The sequence below is a fragment of the Numida meleagris genome, chromosome 1 (genome assembly GCF_002078875.1).
Source record: "Numida meleagris isolate 19003 breed g44 Domestic line chromosome 1, NumMel1.0, whole genome shotgun sequence".
Lineage (NCBI taxonomy): Eukaryota > Metazoa > Chordata > Aves > Galliformes > Numididae > Numida > Numida meleagris.
Genome location: NC_034409.1, coordinates 29,262,349 through 29,281,213, shown reverse-complemented (window position 1 = coordinate 29,281,213; position 18,865 = coordinate 29,262,349). Strand labels below are relative to the sequence as shown.

The following is an 18,865-nucleotide window of genomic DNA, read 5'->3' as shown; positions in this document are numbered from 1 at the left end:
AGCAGAAAGCTCTAATTCAAAAGACAGTTATTGTATCTTGAGTAACATTAATACATTTATTTAACTGTAATTTACTTTTCATTCATAAAAAGGACAAAGCACGGTCCTGCTCTATTCATTTGAAAAAAAAAGAAGATAAAAAGTAACTAAAAAAACAGTTCAATATTCATCAGTATCAAATAATATCAAGTTTCCTGAAATATAAAGAAACAACAAATATGTCTATCTATATAAACTTTAATTAAGAACCTTGCGTTTTAAAGCAGATGATACATTAGTTAGTTTTCCTTTACAACAATTTGAAACTGCAGGTCCCAGCTGAATTTATACAATTATGTGAAACAATGAAAAACTTTGAACTATCTGATCAGTATTGTGAGACCTACCTCATCTGTGCTGCTGATTTAAAAAAGGAAGTGGCTTTCCCTCCCGGGTCATTTTCATGCAAAAACTAACCAGTTTTGCTTTTTACACCATGTATTAGAAAAGTAAAAGGCAATCATGCATTTGGCAAAAGTTTTAGTTGTGGTTGTAGATTATATAAAAATGAGCCATACTGCAAAAGAATGAAACCAAATGAAATACAATAAAACACATTTTTTTTTTGTACAGAAGGCTTACAGCGTATTAGTTTCTCATGTATCAAGACGTCATTTCTCTTTCAAATAATTATACAATTTATGAAACTGAGTAGTGCTTGACACTTTGACATTCCTCTATAGGGAAATTATCACTTTCACCTATTTAAAAAATTTTCATCTTGTAACAAATAGTTAAAATTAAACTAAAACAGTATTATTGATATTTCTTGATGAAGACTCTACACTTGTACATGTAAATATATAGTACAAAATTATACAAATTAAAGAAGGGGGTGTAAATCATTAATAGGCCTATTCTTGCTTCATGTAAATATTGTTATGGACCTCTACAGTATCAATTCTAAAAAGATAAAATCTATTTCTAAGTAGCTAGCAAGGTTGTGCTAATAAAATATGATTCAAAGCTTATAATTCTTGAAGCATCAGACATTGCACTATTACTTGAGCCATCTGATTCAATATCACTGTGTTTCTTCAGCATTCACACTCTAATTCCCAGCATACCATGGAAAAAATAAAGAATGTATATTTCTTTAAAAACTTAAAAAAATAAAACAAACTCCAAACAAACACTGAAACACTCTAGACACAGTCAGAACAAAAACATTCCCTATCTCTAATAGAATGCCAATTTTGCAAAGGCCATAGCAAACATTTAGTTCCAACTAACATTTGGGATCTGACTTTCATGTATTCACACACAGTTGGATCATTCAGTACTCCGTCAAATAGGGAAACAGTCCCAGAACCTTAAAACTCTTATTTACAACACTACGAATATTAGAATAATATCAAATTCTTGAAAAAGCATATAATTCTCCCAAATGTCCACTTCACTACAGGAAGGTAACACCTGGCATCTGCAGCATAGAAATGTAAATATAATAATTTTTTGACTGTGCTACTCTGTTTTTGTCATTTATTGTATATCTATTTCTTTTTTATATTTTAAATCTTTTTACTTTAAAAAATAACATAAGTTTCCTACCATTTCACAGTCCATTTAGCTGATCTTAACTTGGACTATATCTTCACTCTTCTAAGTGTTATATTGCTACCTTAGTAATAACAGTAATAATACTAAATCAAAACCGATATATTGTGCTGCTTCCCTGAAAGCTGACATTTCACTCCTAAAATCATCAATAATGACCATAAGAGAATTTTCAACAGAACTGTTTTAAGAAAAAAATACAGTAAATGTAGTGTCAGTGAAGTACAGGTAAATTCCTTTAAGCTGAGCATGCTATGAATGTCTCAGGTATTTTGAACATATTTAAAATAAAATTTTTCTTGTCACTGACACTCATTTCAAGTCCTTCAAATTGTATCCAATAGCCTCAAGAAATATAGCTGTGAAAATAAGCAAAATGTTTTTGCTTTGACTGTCTCTCAAAAAACCAGTAATCCCAATAAATGATGATGGGGCCATTCAAAAATATGCAGTACACAAAACATATAGGATAGTACAGACAGACGTAGTACTCTTACATTTATCACATACAATCAACATTTCAATCTCTATTATATTTCACAATTTGTTATTCAAGTTAAAGCACCTACGTATGGTGATTTTACTTTCACTGTACAGCCTATGTTATTGGGTTTTAACACTGTAACTTGCCCCATTGGACCGAATCATGCAACTGTCACAGATCAGCATAAGTGTTTTATAAGGCATATTGGAACAAGTTAAAAATATTTCTTATCCTTTCAAAAGTTGATTTACTTAATGAAGGAGTTCCCGGATGCCTCAGTCCTTTTAAAGTTCATAGGAAATTGGTAGGGTAATTTATTTTAAAGTATAATTTATTTGGCTTAGGATGGTGCCACAGGAATCAAGAGTTGCAGTCCTCCTCTTCAAAGGGAGTCCCTTGTGTTCGGGTGAGGACAAGGTAAATCCAGCTACATTCAGAATCCCGAGTAGGCAAGGACACAGAGAGCAGGCAGCACCAGGCCCAGAAGCAGAGTTGGTACTCCAGCAGTGGCACCTGCACAGTGAACAGATAACAACACGGTGTTGATTTTTCTTCAGCATTACTCAGTGAAGGGAAACAACGCTGGGTGTGAGCAAGAATGCAGGGAAAGAAGACTGGAAAACCAGCTGGCTTATCTCAACACAGCTCCTACCTGTATGGATAATCTGAAACGGACAAAGAGACTTTCTACAGCACAGCAGAGGACTCAGTCTTTTGTTCTACAAGAGTTGTTTATGCAGCGTGTTTATACAAGCAGCAAGGCCATTCAGAACACATCAGTGTATTTTGATTTGGATGGTCCAACGAGCCAGGAGGTTATAGCAGGAGGCAAAAGGTCAAAATAAATATTTAAGCATGTGAAAACAAAATTAATGGAGTCTTTGAAATGTGACGAAGCAAAGAGACACCTTTGGAAAAGTTAATGTTATTATGATCAGCAATAATCTGAGAGATGTCGAAGAGCCTGGTCCATTTGTTTACCTGCTTGATTACAAAGTCCAGATGGCTGGCTTCTAGCAGTGTGGCATTTACACATCTGTGTCTGTGAAAGTCACAAGGATCTTTCTAGAAAGATAGATCTGCAGGTTTTATGTGTCAGCCTGAGAAGTTTCTGTATCTTTGTTCTCAAGTATTCTGTCAATAAAGGGCTTTACTAATTAAAACTCATCAAAATATGATTGTGAGTGTAAAAAAACAATGATGGTTTAAAGTGAGAATTTGACCAAATACATTTTGGTATGTTACCTTCAAGCCCATATTTCTTGCAGTATTTCCTACTCTAATAATAAGGAGAAAGTAAGGAAACTACATAGAAATGAAATCGACAGATAGCAAAAAACATTTTTCAGAAAGTATGCAGGCTAAGTACAAATCAGAAAAATGTAGAATTTACCAGCTCATCAGTTAATTGTGGATATACAAAAAGAGTGGTATTATTCAATCATTTTTGGTTCCCACATACATAATTGCAGGGATTTTCTTTTTTTTTTATGGTTTTTTCGTGGTATGTCTCAACATAGTATGGGTTTGACTTCCTTCTGATTAGTGCCTTCTGTGATGCACCAAACACGTGCTATTTGCAATTCCAGGACGAAAGCTTTGCCCCACAAATAAGTCTTAACTAAAGATGGTCACATACAATCTTAATCTTTGTACTACATAGGGTTCTTCCTCTTTTCAGTCATTTAATTGAGCCTTCATCTGCAGTTCTCCGTGTTCAGAGCACTATCTTCTTTTCTCTTTCTTCAAACAGCCCTCCCTCCAAATACAGGCAGTTGTTTGGGAAGCCTGTTGGGAGCATTCCTCAAGCTAGAGTACTTATTCTTCTTTCCTTCAACTAGCTTATTACAGTACTTCCGACTCATTCCTGAATGTTGTTATAGTGGGAAGAATTATGTTTCGCCAGATATATACGTGTGTATCATTGGAGCAAGCTGGGTCTAAAGACATCTTTCAGCCAAAATCAGTGTGTCCTCTCCATTCCAGGGATGGAAGGAAGATGTTCCTACAGCTTGTCATGTAGCAAATCATTTAACAGGACCATGAGCCACTAGCAAACAGAAGGCTTGCCTTGTTTACAAGAGGCCTTAAGCAGTGAATTTTGAGTGCTATTAGAAAGGCAGATCTAAAAGGCAGTGTCTCCTGACCCATGGTGGAAGCTCTATGCAAGTCCTGTCAGAGATCTATTCAGAAAATTGCCTCTGAGATGGAGCCAACTATTTCCCCTCCTGTTTCTGTCACTGGAGGTGGAAGCAAGCATTTTCACATCATCCTGGTTTCACTACTGTCCATCCAGGGAGAAAGCCCACAGCATCTGCCATGAAACCAGAATTTTAGGGCTTTCCCCCCAGAATTTCTTTTTAACTTCAGCCATATTCCTCTTAATCTGCTCCCTCTTTCTAGGTCCCTTACCCAACTCCTCTCAGCTCTGCTCCTCACTCAAATGAAGACTTTTCTGCTGCTCCACTCTCTTCTCCATCCCCCATATTAAACTCTATCTGCTGCTTTCTCTTACTTCTGACCCCCTCGAAACTCTTATCAGTTCCCACTTCTCCCCTTTCCCTTAACACTGTGGAGTTCCTTTCTGAACTTCTTTCTGACATCCAAGCACTATGGAAAACCAAGACAAGAGACCTACCAATCCTTCAATGCTTCAATTCAGCTGTAAAAAGTACAGCTCAAAAAAAAGATAAGTGAAGGTGAATGATGAGAAAATATAAGGAAATTTCTATTTGCATGTAACTATTCTACAAAGGGAAAGGAATAATAGATCTTCCCCTGAGATGCACTCACTGGCTGCAGAATTAAGAATTAGCAGGTCACCCCATTACAGCCGTTCCTTACAAGGTTTAGGCACCAGTGCAGAGATATTTATAACTGCTCAGCAATGAATTAAATCCTACCATCAGACAGCACGTTAACAGAACATTATGAAGATAAAGCCACATTAAATTCATCTTCTCTTTTCATATTTTTTTTTCTTGTTATATTACTGATCGACATGTCAGGAAACATATTTTACTTGAATTACCATTCACCAACTGCGTGATGGCCCGTACTCTCCAGTAGCTCATGAACAGAAATTAATGTACATTGTGCCCGAGTAAAGACCACAGTTAATTCTGTGCAACAGAGTACTGCAGTTGTGATCTGCCAGTTTTAACCATCTCTCAAAAACTAGAGAAATGCCAGATAAAGACTTAGTGAATGTGAAGAGATAAACATGTGGATTTAAATGAAAACAGAAGGGTTATTAAACTCCTGAAGTCTAGCCAGGCATGAACTGGATATATTTAGCAATATAAAGCTTCATTCTCTCCTCAGTGTTACAACATTTGTTCTGTTCTCCCAGAGAGCATCTTACATATCCAGCACGCATGCCATTGCAAGATACAGTCGTGAAAGTAGAGGCCAAAACCAAATCACTATCACCTGACCTTATTAATACTCCAGCCCACTGTCTGTGGACATCAGATCAAGATTCCTCATTTCTTTCAACTAAACGTGAAACACACACCTTAATTTTTTTCCCAACAGCCCCAAAGGAAAGAAGCCATGAAATCTTGTTTTCTTGCTATATTCACATGAAGACCTTACTACTTTGTGCTGTAGAGTTCCTATAGTTGGCGTTTTTAAGCCTATGACTAAACCATCTACAGAAACATATACCTTATTGAATACAACTTGTATTTGATGCATGCAGTTATCATAACTTTTTCTTGCCTTCTTTTCTCAGCAGCCTTTTGGGATAACTATCTCATGAACAGCTGCTTACCTGAGAAAATGAAGGGAACAACTGCTGGACAGGTTGGCCTTCAGCAAGACCTTTACACATCACAGGAACTGCTGGTTAAGTCCCACTAATCCTTTCGATTTGTGCTTTGTATTCTTTATTGCCAATTCAATCATCTAAAGTCTAGAATGAATTTTTTTACATTTTTGAATGGAGATTCCAAATTTTCTGGCATCTTGAACACTATGCAACATGTTTTCCAATTATATTCAAAAGGAATGAAATTAATTTAAGGTCCAAATGAAAGAGGTTACAACAATTCAGACTTCTGTATATTTCCCAAGACTTTGCGATGACTTGTTACTAAAAATATGTCATCATTTTCTTTAAATGTTACTTATCTTTAAGACATTTCTGGCCCTTTTCCCAACATTAGTATCCTTTTCATATCGATTACAAAAAAAAATGTAGAAGACTATTTAGAAATCTTACTTTCATCACGTCTGTGAAACAGGAAATTAGTTCTTGGTCATCTGTGAAACTGTCATATGTAAATAACTTCTCTTTCTCAGTGAGAAAGCATTTCCTCTGCCAACATACACAAACTTCAAGCTGTTCCTTGGCTGATCATGAACTGATCCTGTTGTAGCAAAACTCCTCTGCTTTTGTTATCAAGAAATATTGTTCAAGAATTAATCTGTATTAAATTACATCAGTTTTGTTAGTTTCTGGGAACTGAACATTGCGGGGAATATCTACATGACTGTTCTAGTTTGAGGAGTGTGATGTGAAGTATCTCAGCTGTCCCCTTTATTGTGCTTTATTTTGCACTGTGGAGCTGTCTTAGACAACTGCACAGGAACAGAAGAGACGGTGTCCAAAGCAAAACCTGACTTCACCATACATGCCAGCTGTTCTTCTCTATACATCCACCCTCTACTGTGCTGTACAAATCATTCAGGTAGACGTAGACTGACCATCTGAATGACACAGTAGATGCAACACATTTTTCCTGACAAAGTCTATCATACACTTATTACGAGTAAGGAAAAAAGAATATTTTCTTATCAGAATTGAGATTTTATATGAGCCATAATCAATTTAAGTTTGTAGCAGAACAAAGTTTTACTCTTGATATTTAATAAATGAATGTGCCTTTGCGGCTATTTTGCAAAATGGATTTCTTTCTTTTTTTTTTTTTTTTGAAAGAACTCCTATCCATTTTCCTGTAAACAATATTCTCCTTTTGGTCCAGTGCCCAAGATGCATAGTCCATCATGGTTGCCTATTTCTGTATTTCTCCTTTTTACTTTATGAAAGGTAAATGCAAAGCTTTCTCAAATGTACATAGTTGTTTGCAACTAAGCATGTTCACTTCTGTGGGAAATAAATGAACCAACTGGAAAAGATATTTTTGCCTCCACAGATCCTCTGAATACTGTTCATTAGTTTATTTAGCATCCTCTAGGCTTTGCCAATATCTGTTTTGGGTGCATATTTACCCAGGTAGAACAGAAAAGTGGGAAGGGAGGAAATACATTTTTTAAAAGTTAAACTACACTGCATAAAATCAGTGGGTTGGTTTGTCATTCTGTGAACTGCCTTCTGAAAAGAAATATTACTTGTCTCAGATGGAAATAGCATCTTCAAGAAATGCTACTGCAAGAAGAAATGGGAAATATCAGCAGATGTGGTTTAAATTCTGCTATTGCCATTCATGGTAAATGGAAAATAATGAACTATTTAAAATATGTTTATCTTGCATTAGTGACAACATTGCTAAGTCATAGGTCCAAATTTCCATTGTCTAAGATTACTTTTGTATAGGTATGAGGAAATTTTCTTCTTGTCTATGCCATAAACATTTCAAGAAAGGCTCTACAGAGTAATTCTGTGAATTACAGTTTTGCAGCACAGTAGACATGCGATGGCAATAATGCTCTCTGAGCATTTGCCTGTGCTTTGTGCTGTGCTAATGTTTACTGTGTTGCTCCAGAACACTTTTAAAACCATTAAAAGAACAAGAGAGACAGCATTAAAAACATGTTTAACGGACTACTGATGGTCTGAGTGGTTTATTCACCCACTGTTAGTTTGTCTTCTCCAACTTGAGAAGCCATATTTTTTGTTTTCTTCTGGCAACAGCACCTGGTTTGCTGGAAGCTGCATGGGCTTCCTTTCTATTGACTCTGGCCCTGCTGGAGACCTGCACTGCCAAAATGACAAGATGCCTCAGACACTGAGGAAAATGAGATAGATAATATTCATATTCAGTTGGCAGACTATTACTAAATGTCAATAAATGTGAATTATTTCTCAGAATCCTCTTCCCCTTTACAGATTACAGATTATCTTGCATGGATAGTTAAGTAGAAGACCACAAGTAGCATTTTTAAAATGTACTTTTGAAGTGATATAGTCAATGAATAATAACAAGAACAATTTGTGGAGGTCCATCTGTGACCCAGATTTGTACTTCCCACCATTTTGTGAGATTCAGGTAAAGGCTTGTTACACCTTTCAGCATCTGCTCTCTCTCCAGTTGTGAGCAATCACACCTGACAAACTGGCTCACAAGAAGCTCAAGGACTACTGCCAGACCAAGCAAGGCTGACTAACGTGTTCTGCTAAGAAGAGGTGTTCACTGCTGGAAATTGCCTGCTGAAGCAGAAGGAGGAGCTTAGGGCAAGTTTTAGTAGGTTGTCCATGTAGAAGATCTCATCTGTGATTACATGGATTGCCTGGTATGGCAAAACACTTGGTTGTTCCACACAGACATATTCTTCATCGCCTCAGAAATTACAGTTGATAACCACACAGAGGAAGCCAGCCATCTTCTCTGGAACACTCATTGACAGGTTTCTAATAAAAAGGGCCTAATATTTCAGAAAAAAATAAAGGGAGGCCAGAAAATGAAGTTTCATAGTAACCCTGAAAAGAATTTACAGCCACTTTTCTAGTTCTTCTGATTGGGTACTGGGTTATCACCTAATACTACAGGGGACATCCTAGCCTTTATGTATTCTGACATGTCTTAAGTGTCTCATTGTGGTTTCGGGTTGCCTTTTTCTGATCCAGTTTTTGGAATGCACACTGGTATAACTTTACATACTTTAAAAAAGATAAAATGTACAGTCACAGCTATTTCTTCTCCATGTACATCATTTAAAGACCAAGAAGATAGCATAAATTTGGAAAGGAAGAAACAAAGACATTTATGTTAATTAATATTTACACACTTTTATATAGACTCTTAATTTTACAGAGGAACCTTCTTGGGGTCCAGTGATAGCCTAGTGGTGTGACAGTAGAGGATATAACTGCAGATAGTTCAGAATTTAGAAGACATTAGTTACTGAGACTTGTACAAACTATATGACTAATGTCTCTTTGATTCAAACTTCTGTAATGAATCCAGTCTCCAAAATCAAAGAACCAAAAGTTCATGGGTCAAGCAAATTTCCATGCTTCTCTTCTGGAGAAAAAATTTTATAATTGACCTTCTGTCAGAATTTATCAAATGATAAAGTTCTTACTTCAGCATCTCTATCAATAAAAGCCACAACCACCAAATTTGATACTCTGAGTAACTCACTTGAACTTATTTGATACTCTGAGTAACTCACTTGAACTTATATGAAAGATCCCTTTGAAATTTCCTACTTTGACAGTATCAGCATTCCTCCTTCCCTTCCCCACTGGATCAATATAACTGTTGAACAGGAACAGAAGACAAACAGGTACCTTGGTATTACTCTCATAATGCTTATTTCTAGGACAAATCTATCTTCACCTCTCCACCTACTGCTTCTATGAACAGGCTTTAGAATATGGTGAAAGTAAAATATATGGCATTAACATTTAAAGGCAAGAACATTCTGACATTTAAGTCCTTCAAGTATTCTGAAAAGGGCATGGAGCATTTCAGTGTGTAACAAGATGTACTATTAATACATCTACGAAAAGAAGGCAAACATACACCAATATTTCCCATATAGTCACTGCAACTTAAAAGGTAAGTTTGACTCAGCAAATATGTGATTTTATCTATGCTTTACACTTGCAGTAACTGAAGTAACCAGAAAATCACAACTGGCTTTTGTCAGAGAATCACTGGTTTTTGTTCTGTTACAAGTGAGAGACGTTTCATAGAATCATAGAATCATAGAATGGCCTGGATTGAAAAGGACATCAAAGATCATCAAGTCTCAACCCCCCTGCTAAGTGCAGGGCCGCCAACCACTAGACCAGGCTGCCCAGAGCCACGTCCAGTCTGGCCTTGAACGCCTCCAGGGATGGGGCATCCACAACCTCCTTGGGCAACCTGTTCCAGTGCGTCACCACCCTCTCAGTGAAAAACTTCCTCCTAATATCTAACCTACATCTCCCCTGTCTCAGCTTAAAACCATTCCCCCTTGTCCTATCGCTATCTACCCTCACAAACAATCGATCCCCCTCCTGTTTATACGCTCCCTTCAAGTATTGGAAGGCCACAGTGAGGTCTCCCTGGAGCCTTCTCTTCTCCAAACTAATCAAGCCCAGTTCCCTCAACCTTTTCTCATAGGAGAGGTGCTCCAGCCCTCTGATCATCTTGGTCGCCCTCCTCTGCACTTGTTCGAAGAGCTCCACGTCCTTCTTGTGCTGGGGGCCCCAGGCCTGGACGCAGTACTCCAGATGGGGCCTCACAAGAGCCGAGTAGAGGGGGACCACCACCTCCCTCTCCCTGCTGACCACTCCTCTTTTAATGCAGCCCAGAACATAGTTGGCCTTCTGGACTGCCAGTGCACACTGCTGGCTCATGTCCAGCTTCTCGTCCACCAGGACCCCCAAGTCCCTCTCCGCAGGGCTGCTTTCAAGTACTTCTTCCCCCAGTTTGTATAAATACCTGGGATTGCCCTGGCCCAAGTGCAGCAGCCTGCACTTGGCCTTGTTGAACCTCATTAGGTTCTCATGGGCCCACTTGTCCAGCCTGTCCAGGTCCCTCTGGATGGCTTCCCTTCCAGTGTATCGACTGCACCGCTCAGCTTGGTGTCATCTGCAAACTTGCTGAGGGTGCACTCGATTCCATCGTCTATGTCATTGATAAAGACATTGAAGAGCACCGGTCCCAGGACTGAGCCTTGGGGGACACCACTCGTGAAAGTTCATGGAAAGGTATGTTACAGCAGATGTTCAGCCTAGGACTTCTGAATCATTCTCCTCACTAACTGAGAAGAAAAGTAGTTTGGTTAGGTTAGGTACACAGAACTGAGAGGTATGAGTATGCCACCACTCCAAGGCACCCCTAAGAAGTAAGATAATTTGTTAACCACTGAACTTAAAAATAATTTGAATGATGCAGTTCTATTGCTACCACTAAAAATTAAAACATGCAAGAATTGTCACAGCTAGAAACTATTCCCTTCTTCATTCCTTCATCCCTGTGATCACCTTTGCAATCCTGTCTTGATTATTAAGGGGAAAAAATAATGAGATGAGTCCTCCAAATATTACTTTAAACTGCTCTAAAGATCACTTGCCTACCTTTGATTTCTCAAAGCAATTAAAAATGCCGTATATAGTTCAGTAGTTAAGTGTCCTACCAAGAGGTGAAATTAGAATATGCATTTGTATTAAATTAAATCATTATGCATCAAAGGAATTACTTTATTAATCCAGAATACTAATCTTGGCATTCAGTCTATGGGCTATGTGATTTTTTTTCTGCAATGTTCTATTTGTTGTGTTGCTACACTTAAAGAAGAGTGAGTTAAAATGCATAATGAATATTCAGATTTCTTCCATCTTTTTCTAATGTTAAAGTGAATAAAATACCAAGCATTTTGCTTCATTGATGAATTGATGGTGGCTAGCAAAAGCTTGCCAAATTTTTCAAAAGGGTTTTTTTAACTGAATAGTGAGCCACAATTTATTTTTCTTCGTCTGCTTAAACATTTTAGAAGTCAGTCATTGATTGGTGGATAACATCCAAACTACTGGGAACAGTAAAAAAAGTATATAAGGATTTCAAAAGAACTAATCCTTTCTCCATCAACTAAATATTATTCAAGCATTTGGTAGTTCACTTTCCTAGAGCTGGGAGTACAGGGTCAGATTTACTGAGTGAGACCAAAGTCTTTGCCTCATTCAGGACACTGACTCCAACAGTGGTCTGTAACAGATGAAACTGAAAGAAAAACAAATTAATTGCCTGCAGAATACAATTTTTGTTTCATATTCTTCCCCACATCTGTCAATCAGTAGTTCCTGAGACAAGGGCTGGATATAGGGTATTGTTTTATATAAAGCAGAGATAGATCAAGTCTCTATTTATAACTCTGCTCAGTCTCCTGGCACTGGAAATTCTACAATTTAATTTTGTGCCATGTAAAAGAGTATTATTTGGATAGCTTTCAACCTGCTGCCTGCTTTCACCGAGTACCTTCATCCATACACTATAAAGAAAAGTAAATAATGTTTTTCTGTTTACTTTTTCCCTACTATTAATGACTACTTTACTAACCACCATTACTCTAGCTGAAGATTCCTTGCTTCTCTTGAAGAAGAATTCATCCCAAAGCTGTAGTACCCTCCCTTGACTTTCTCTATAGTTTTTCAGTATTTTTCTCGAGTATCTTTTTGCTATCTTTAAAAGCTTTATTGCCAGAGATCCAACTACAATTTTAAAAAATATGTATCTATGGCAGTTACAGCATTCTTGCAAGCTTGGTGACAGTTGGCAAAATCTACGACATGTAACACGGTGTCTCAAGTTGTGGTACATTTCTTTTTTGCTAATGCTGAAAAGCTTTACAGGGTTCCCAGGCACTCATGTGACCATGCAGCAACCCTCATCTGGGATTTTGTAGGTGATTCCCAAGCTTACATAGACAGGCATGTAGCAACTCAGACTGAAGATGAAAGCAGTGCATGAGAAGAAGTTACAAGGCCCTTTACAAGACAGAAGTCACTTTTGTTATTTTCTGATGTGTAGCAACTACTGTCTTATTAGCATTATTCTGATAATGAGTAATCTATATTGCTCTTGTTTTGTGTGATATTGTTCTCTTCAAACTCCGTTGTGTTTTAAATCCCTGTACACACCTAATTTCAAGTTATGCAGCCTGTCAAACACCATTGCACTTAGTTATGAGCATTACAGCTAAAAATGGAATTTTGTTGCATTTGCACTTTCTGTGTATTCAGACTTTCCCATGTAAATGAATGTAAATGACCAAAACAGCATCAGGATTGTCACAGGATAGTGCATTCTAAAAATATAATCAGAGAAGAAAACATATCCACAGCCTATCCTACAAGAAAAAGAGAAGAAATTGAAATTAAGGATAATTTGACTTTTCAAGAAAATGCTTGCTCTAGCACTGAATATATTGCAACGCATGGAATTGTCAATCCTTAGTTCTCAAAGAAGAGAAGTTAGAGAAAACCAAGCAAGTTGTTTTAGGCAGATTTTTGCACCAAGTTAGAGAGTACTATGAATATTTTCTACTTATATTTCAGGCCATGAGACAACAGACAAGCGCATTGTAAAGAACCCAGTTCTCCTAGAGAAGAGTTCTTTTGGAAGTGTAGCTCTAGCTTTGTAGAACCTTTTTGTTACATTCTTGTCATAAACTCATGAATTCCAAAATCAGCATCAGAGACTACCATGTAACATATGGCCAGTTAGAGGCCTCTTTTCATAAGCATCCCTTATGATTTTTATCTGTTTTCTCCTGTTATTTTTCCTATAACTGCAACCATCTTTGCAAGGGACATTTTCAAATTATGATCAAGAGAGTTTGATTGTACTCCATAAAAACTGAATGACCACCTGGTTTATTTAACACTAATGTGTGCAACATATATTCATATCCCCTTTAAATCATAATCAGAAAAATGAAAAGATAAAATAATTAAAATGTTTGTATGAGCTCCTACAGATAAAAGTTCTGCACTTTGCTTTGAAAAAGTTGCGTACTTCAAAGTAAATATTTCTTCAGGATCATAAAAAATGGCCTTGGCAAATAGAATTCATAAATACACATGCACACATATATATTTATATGTAAGCAGTGAAAGCAAAGCTATAATTTTGTTTAATTTTATTTTCTTGCTGTAAGGATATGCAGTATGGAAATTCTTCTTTGTCTGTGTTACAACTTAAAATGAGGCATTAACCTTATTTTATATTTGAAGGTGAAAGTATTATCTTTATTTTTTTCACAGTATTTTCTCAAACATGAAGTTACCCTCCTCTCTCGTGAATGAAATTTTACAATTTGAGGGCTCACTTCTATTTTTCCGTTCTCTGGCATAAATTAACTGCACTGAGGCCAATGCAGTTACACAAGTGAAGTGAGAAAAGTACTAAGTATCACATGGTTTTAGTTCTGACTGACTGCAAGATTGCTTTGATTACATTAATACTAGTATTAAGAAAAAGCATTGCAATCCATAAAGCGTAACAGAGACAAAAAAAACCCCAAACAATTTTCAGCCTTTAATGTATTTCGGAGAAAATAGATATGCCTACTATTAGCCATTGGAACTGACTCCTTTGGCCATACAAGTAGTGCCAATCTTCAAATAGTTGTGGTACCTCACGAATTATTTTTCAATTGCATAGCTCATGAATTTATTACAGGGGGCTTGAAAAGTATCTCCAACCTCTAACTGTATGACAGGCACTGGCCAATAAAATACAGTGGTTCACAGATAGTTTACAGATTATAGCAATATGCCAAAATTCAGCTCAGCGTATATGCAGTGAATGATTTTATGACAAGCACACGCATTTCAAGATGCTCACTGAGCAGAAATGTGTGTGCAATGGCTCCTTGGTAAACTTGCTTTACATTGTACTCAGCTAAAACAGTGCATCCTTATGAAGGTGACTGGTTATAAGTGGGCAATGGTGCTTCAGGATGTTTTGCCTCCTTCCTCAGCCTATGCCTGAGTTTTCTGTGAGAAGGAGGAGAAAAACAAGTTTTGTGCCCTAGATAAGAAGCTAGAAATAACACACAGTTCTAGTTCCTTTTATATTTGATTTTCAAATATAAGTTCTGCTTGTTAAAATGTACCATAGTTTTAATACATAAGTTAAGATCTCAAGGCTATTTAGGGCTCCTGAGCTAGGTGTTCTTGAACACAATTCAGCAGGTGCTTAGAATTGCACATCTATGACACACTGACTATGCTGTGGCCTAGCACAGCAATATAAGCAACACAAATCAATGAAATGGTTTTGTTTTGTAAAAAAGTGCAATTCAGATGCCTGAAATGCAGGGGAAATGGTGCTTCTAAGGTCCTGCCTGGCCTCCAGTTGCTGATCGAGAAGATAAAAGGTCTCCTGTAGAACCTGTCATACCTGCCAGCATTATGTGGACGTCCCCGGTAATCTAGGGCATGTCAATTACAAAAGAATTGTTTAAGCTTTTGAATGTTTAAATATCTGAATTACATCCTAGATGACAACTGTTTATAAGGGAAACACAGATACCTAACTCAGGAGTATGAGGTAGACTACTTTGGATTTGATATCCATTGAATAGCAGGAAGACATAAATTTGGAAGAAACACAGCTTTTTAGACATTCCTTTCTCTTCTGTGCCTCCTTCCAGTTTGCTTAGGATGTGTTCCATGTTGGTCAGTATTCAGGCTATTTTCAGTCCCTGTGCTTGTTGTTTAATTCTCCCCACTCACTTATACAAGAAATTAATTTAGTTTGGAAATTCTGGAATCAGATGCCTAAAGGCAACGGTCCTCTCTGAATTAAATAAGATGCTTTATGCTTTGCTTTCCCTGTTGATTACATCACTCTAAACATGTGAGTTCCATTCTGGCCAGCTGACCACCAGAACATCTGTTTCTAGGAAACCAAGCCTCCTCTGCAGGTTTCCAAGAAAAATCATCATCCCAGATAGCATGGGAACTTAAGGTCATTGAAACCAACCGTGCATAATCACAACCTTATATAAAATTACACACTAAGGAAATGCTACACAAATAAGGAGGGGACACTGTATCCTGGAAAGCTAGGACTCTGGGAAGGATGTAAGGGTGGGGTTGGAAAACAAGCTGAACACCATTTTATAATCCAGTGCAGTGAAATAAATGACTAATGAAAGCCTTTCATAAATAATGCTGAGAATAGTAAATGTATGGAGGCAAGATCATCTCCTCAGACAGCAGTGCATATAGTTATAGCGTTTACAGTCCTGAGGGAATTCTTAGAAGTTGGAGAAGTGAAGAGCTGTCAAAATTCTTTAAGATCTGAAGAAAGGGATATCACTGAGAAAGTCAAGGCATTGATTCTGTTTAGCATTTGATCGCTCACTTGATTGATATATATAGGTTGTTCCAAAAGTAATGCCTCCTATTTATTTCCATGAGATATAAAGAGCTAAGTAACGCAATTTGATAGAGCAAATTCTCAGATACAAAACACTCATTTTCAACATAGTCACTTTAATTACGTTGGGATTTTCACCAAGAATGAACAAGAATGGGCGTGCCGAGCTCATTAAAATCAGTACCCGCAGAGGTGACCCACTGTTGCTGTCACCACCGCCAAAACGCACCACCCACCACCTCACTGCGCTCACATCCCCTGTTCGGTCTCCAGAAACATTCAACAAGTGTCAATGAATATCAACAGCTGTCATTTTTTCTGCATGGAGGAATTCAGTGGCACACCTTTGCTTCATCTGCACTTCCACATTAGATGCCATTGTGTCAGACTGCCCCTCTGCTGCCATCTGTCACACGGCAACAACGTGTAATGGAATATTGGTGGGAAGGTTCAGCCTCTAATGCCGTACCATCACTGTCTGCCTCTAACTTTGTGGGCCAACATAATGAACTAGGAGTCATTACTTTCAGAGCAGCCCTTGTATATACCTATCTTAAAGGGGAGAAAATAAGAGATATAAAAAGATTCTTTAATCTAGACATAAGCTATAAATGAAAGCAATCAGTGGACCTCAAAACCAGATAAAAAATAGGGAAAAAGAATTGTCATCAGTGAAAGTGATTAATGACTGGAACCAACTCTCAGGATTCTCCACCTCTAGATTCCATTTGACCAAGACTGGAGTAGATGCTTCATCGAAACAAGACTGTTGATACCCGTGAGTTCACATCAGATGATGTGATGTAAACTGTATATATTATTGAAAAACAGCAGGTCAGAGATCCATTCTTCTCAGAATGGGTGGATTTTCCTAAAGTACACTCACAATACAGCACAGGCATTGCTTTTTTAAAAGATGCAATAATGGTTGCGTTAACAGTGTTATAACAATATTGTTGTGTTTAAATCTTACTATCCCCAAAGTTCATTTTTTAATTAAAGAAAAAAAAATACAGCACATGTTTAAATCATAATCTTGCAAAAACACTGAGTCCTTGATATCATTATATTTTCTGCCTTATACAAAGTGTGCTGAGACACTACTTAAATTGCAAAACTAGTAGGGAAGGGATGTACAGACCATGTCTGACCTCGTATTTAGAGTCAACAATAAGCACAAGTTGAATCAGCCTGGCCACTCTCTTTACCAATCATCCAAACCACTCTGAACATTTTGCATTTCTCATTGCTTTTTCATCTGCATGTGATACAGCTTCTCCTCTACCCTGAGAAGTGGAAGTCTCCTAGCAATTGGTTTGTGGACCATTTTGGACCACTTTTTTTCACAGTTGCCTTTCTTCTTGTTGTGGCAGTTAACACAGGAATGAGATGCAGGGGTACCAGACACTAGGAACTACAGGATTATTGCAAGTTGACTTCTTGAGCCCTAGGCATGCACTGTGTCGTTATGCTTGCAGTACACTACTAAAAGTGGCTGCATAACTGGCGGCACCAGTAGAAACAGTGTTATCTGGAAGACTGACAGTGATTCTAGGACTGAGTTGGGCTGCTGCTCAAGTGTCTTGTATGCATTATCTGTCTTCAGGAAGACTTCAAGATAAAACTTAACTATCAGTGCAGTCATTACTGAAGAGCTAGCTACCTCTCCAGTTTTGGACAGGAATGGTGCGGACATCTCTGGAGGGAGCACAAGAGGAAAATGTTTACTCCAAGATTTCCAAGGAGTGTTGGAGGGAAGGAAGAAATTATCTGCTCACCTGAAATTTTAATTTGAGCTACTTCCCCATCTCCACCTTCACTGTGTGCTCGGACCTCAACAACATATTCACCATCACTGGGGACTGGGACCTCTATTGTGTGTTTTCCAGTTGAAAACAACTTGCCTTCATGTTGTCCATCTGGTCTATATAGCACCTAGGAAAGTCAGAGTAAACACTGTTATTAAAATGCCACATTTCCACAAAAACACAGTTACATATATATATGTACAGTGAGTGAAACAAAACAAAAAGTAGTTTGTTTATGCGTGTATATATATCTCAAAACTTAGTTGCAGGCACCACTTTTACCTTTTTATCTAGGGTGAACCTAGATAAGATGTTTCTTCATTGCTTTCTCTGTCCTATAATTTACACCACCTTTTGAAAAATAATTTCAATTTTCTACATTCAGAATAAGTGCTTGAATAATAGAGGATAAGAATGGAGGGTTGCAAAGAACATCAAATAAGAATCTCACGTCTCCGCTGGGTTTTCTGACATAAAATTTATTACCATTTTCATAAATCAAACAGTTATTAATTTTATTAATAACTTCCAGTGCTGTTAAACTGTTGCAGATATGACAATATATGTCTTGTGGGACCTTTGGAAAAGATCTCCACTCTTTCTTGAATCATCTCTGGAAAATATTCACACCAATTCCCAGGAATTAATTCAACTCCTCAAGGAAAAATTGTACATGTTGAACATGATATTAATTTTCTTACTGCCAAGTAAGCAGCAAACTTAAACAGAAATTAATTTTTGAAGCTTTCTACGTGCTCTATGGTTAGTATACACACTTGCTCTAGCTACATAGTGATTGCATCTGTTGAGGGTAGGTGACACTTCATTTCCTCTGCCTTCCCTGACTTTAAGGAACTTGTGTTCCAGCAACTGTGGCTCCCATTGAGATGGGAGAGACAGCTGGAACAATG

At 37.5% G+C, this 18,865-nt stretch overlaps 1 protein-coding gene across 2 annotated transcripts in view; it reads right to left on the bottom strand.

Annotated features, from left to right (window-relative positions):
- Positions 218–18,865, bottom strand: part of CNTN1 (contactin 1) — a 75,853-nt gene continuing 57,205 nt past the window's right edge. For both annotated transcript variants that reach the window (XM_021384954.1, XM_021384955.1), the window contains 2 exons: positions 17,925–18,081; positions 218–2,593 (listed from right to left, as the gene is read on the bottom strand). In XM_021384954.1, coding sequence (XP_021240629.1) covers positions 2,514–2,593; positions 17,925–18,081 — 237 coding nt within the window. In that variant the 3' untranslated portion in view covers positions 218–2,513. The remainder of the gene's footprint in view (positions 2,594–17,924; positions 18,082–18,865) is intronic.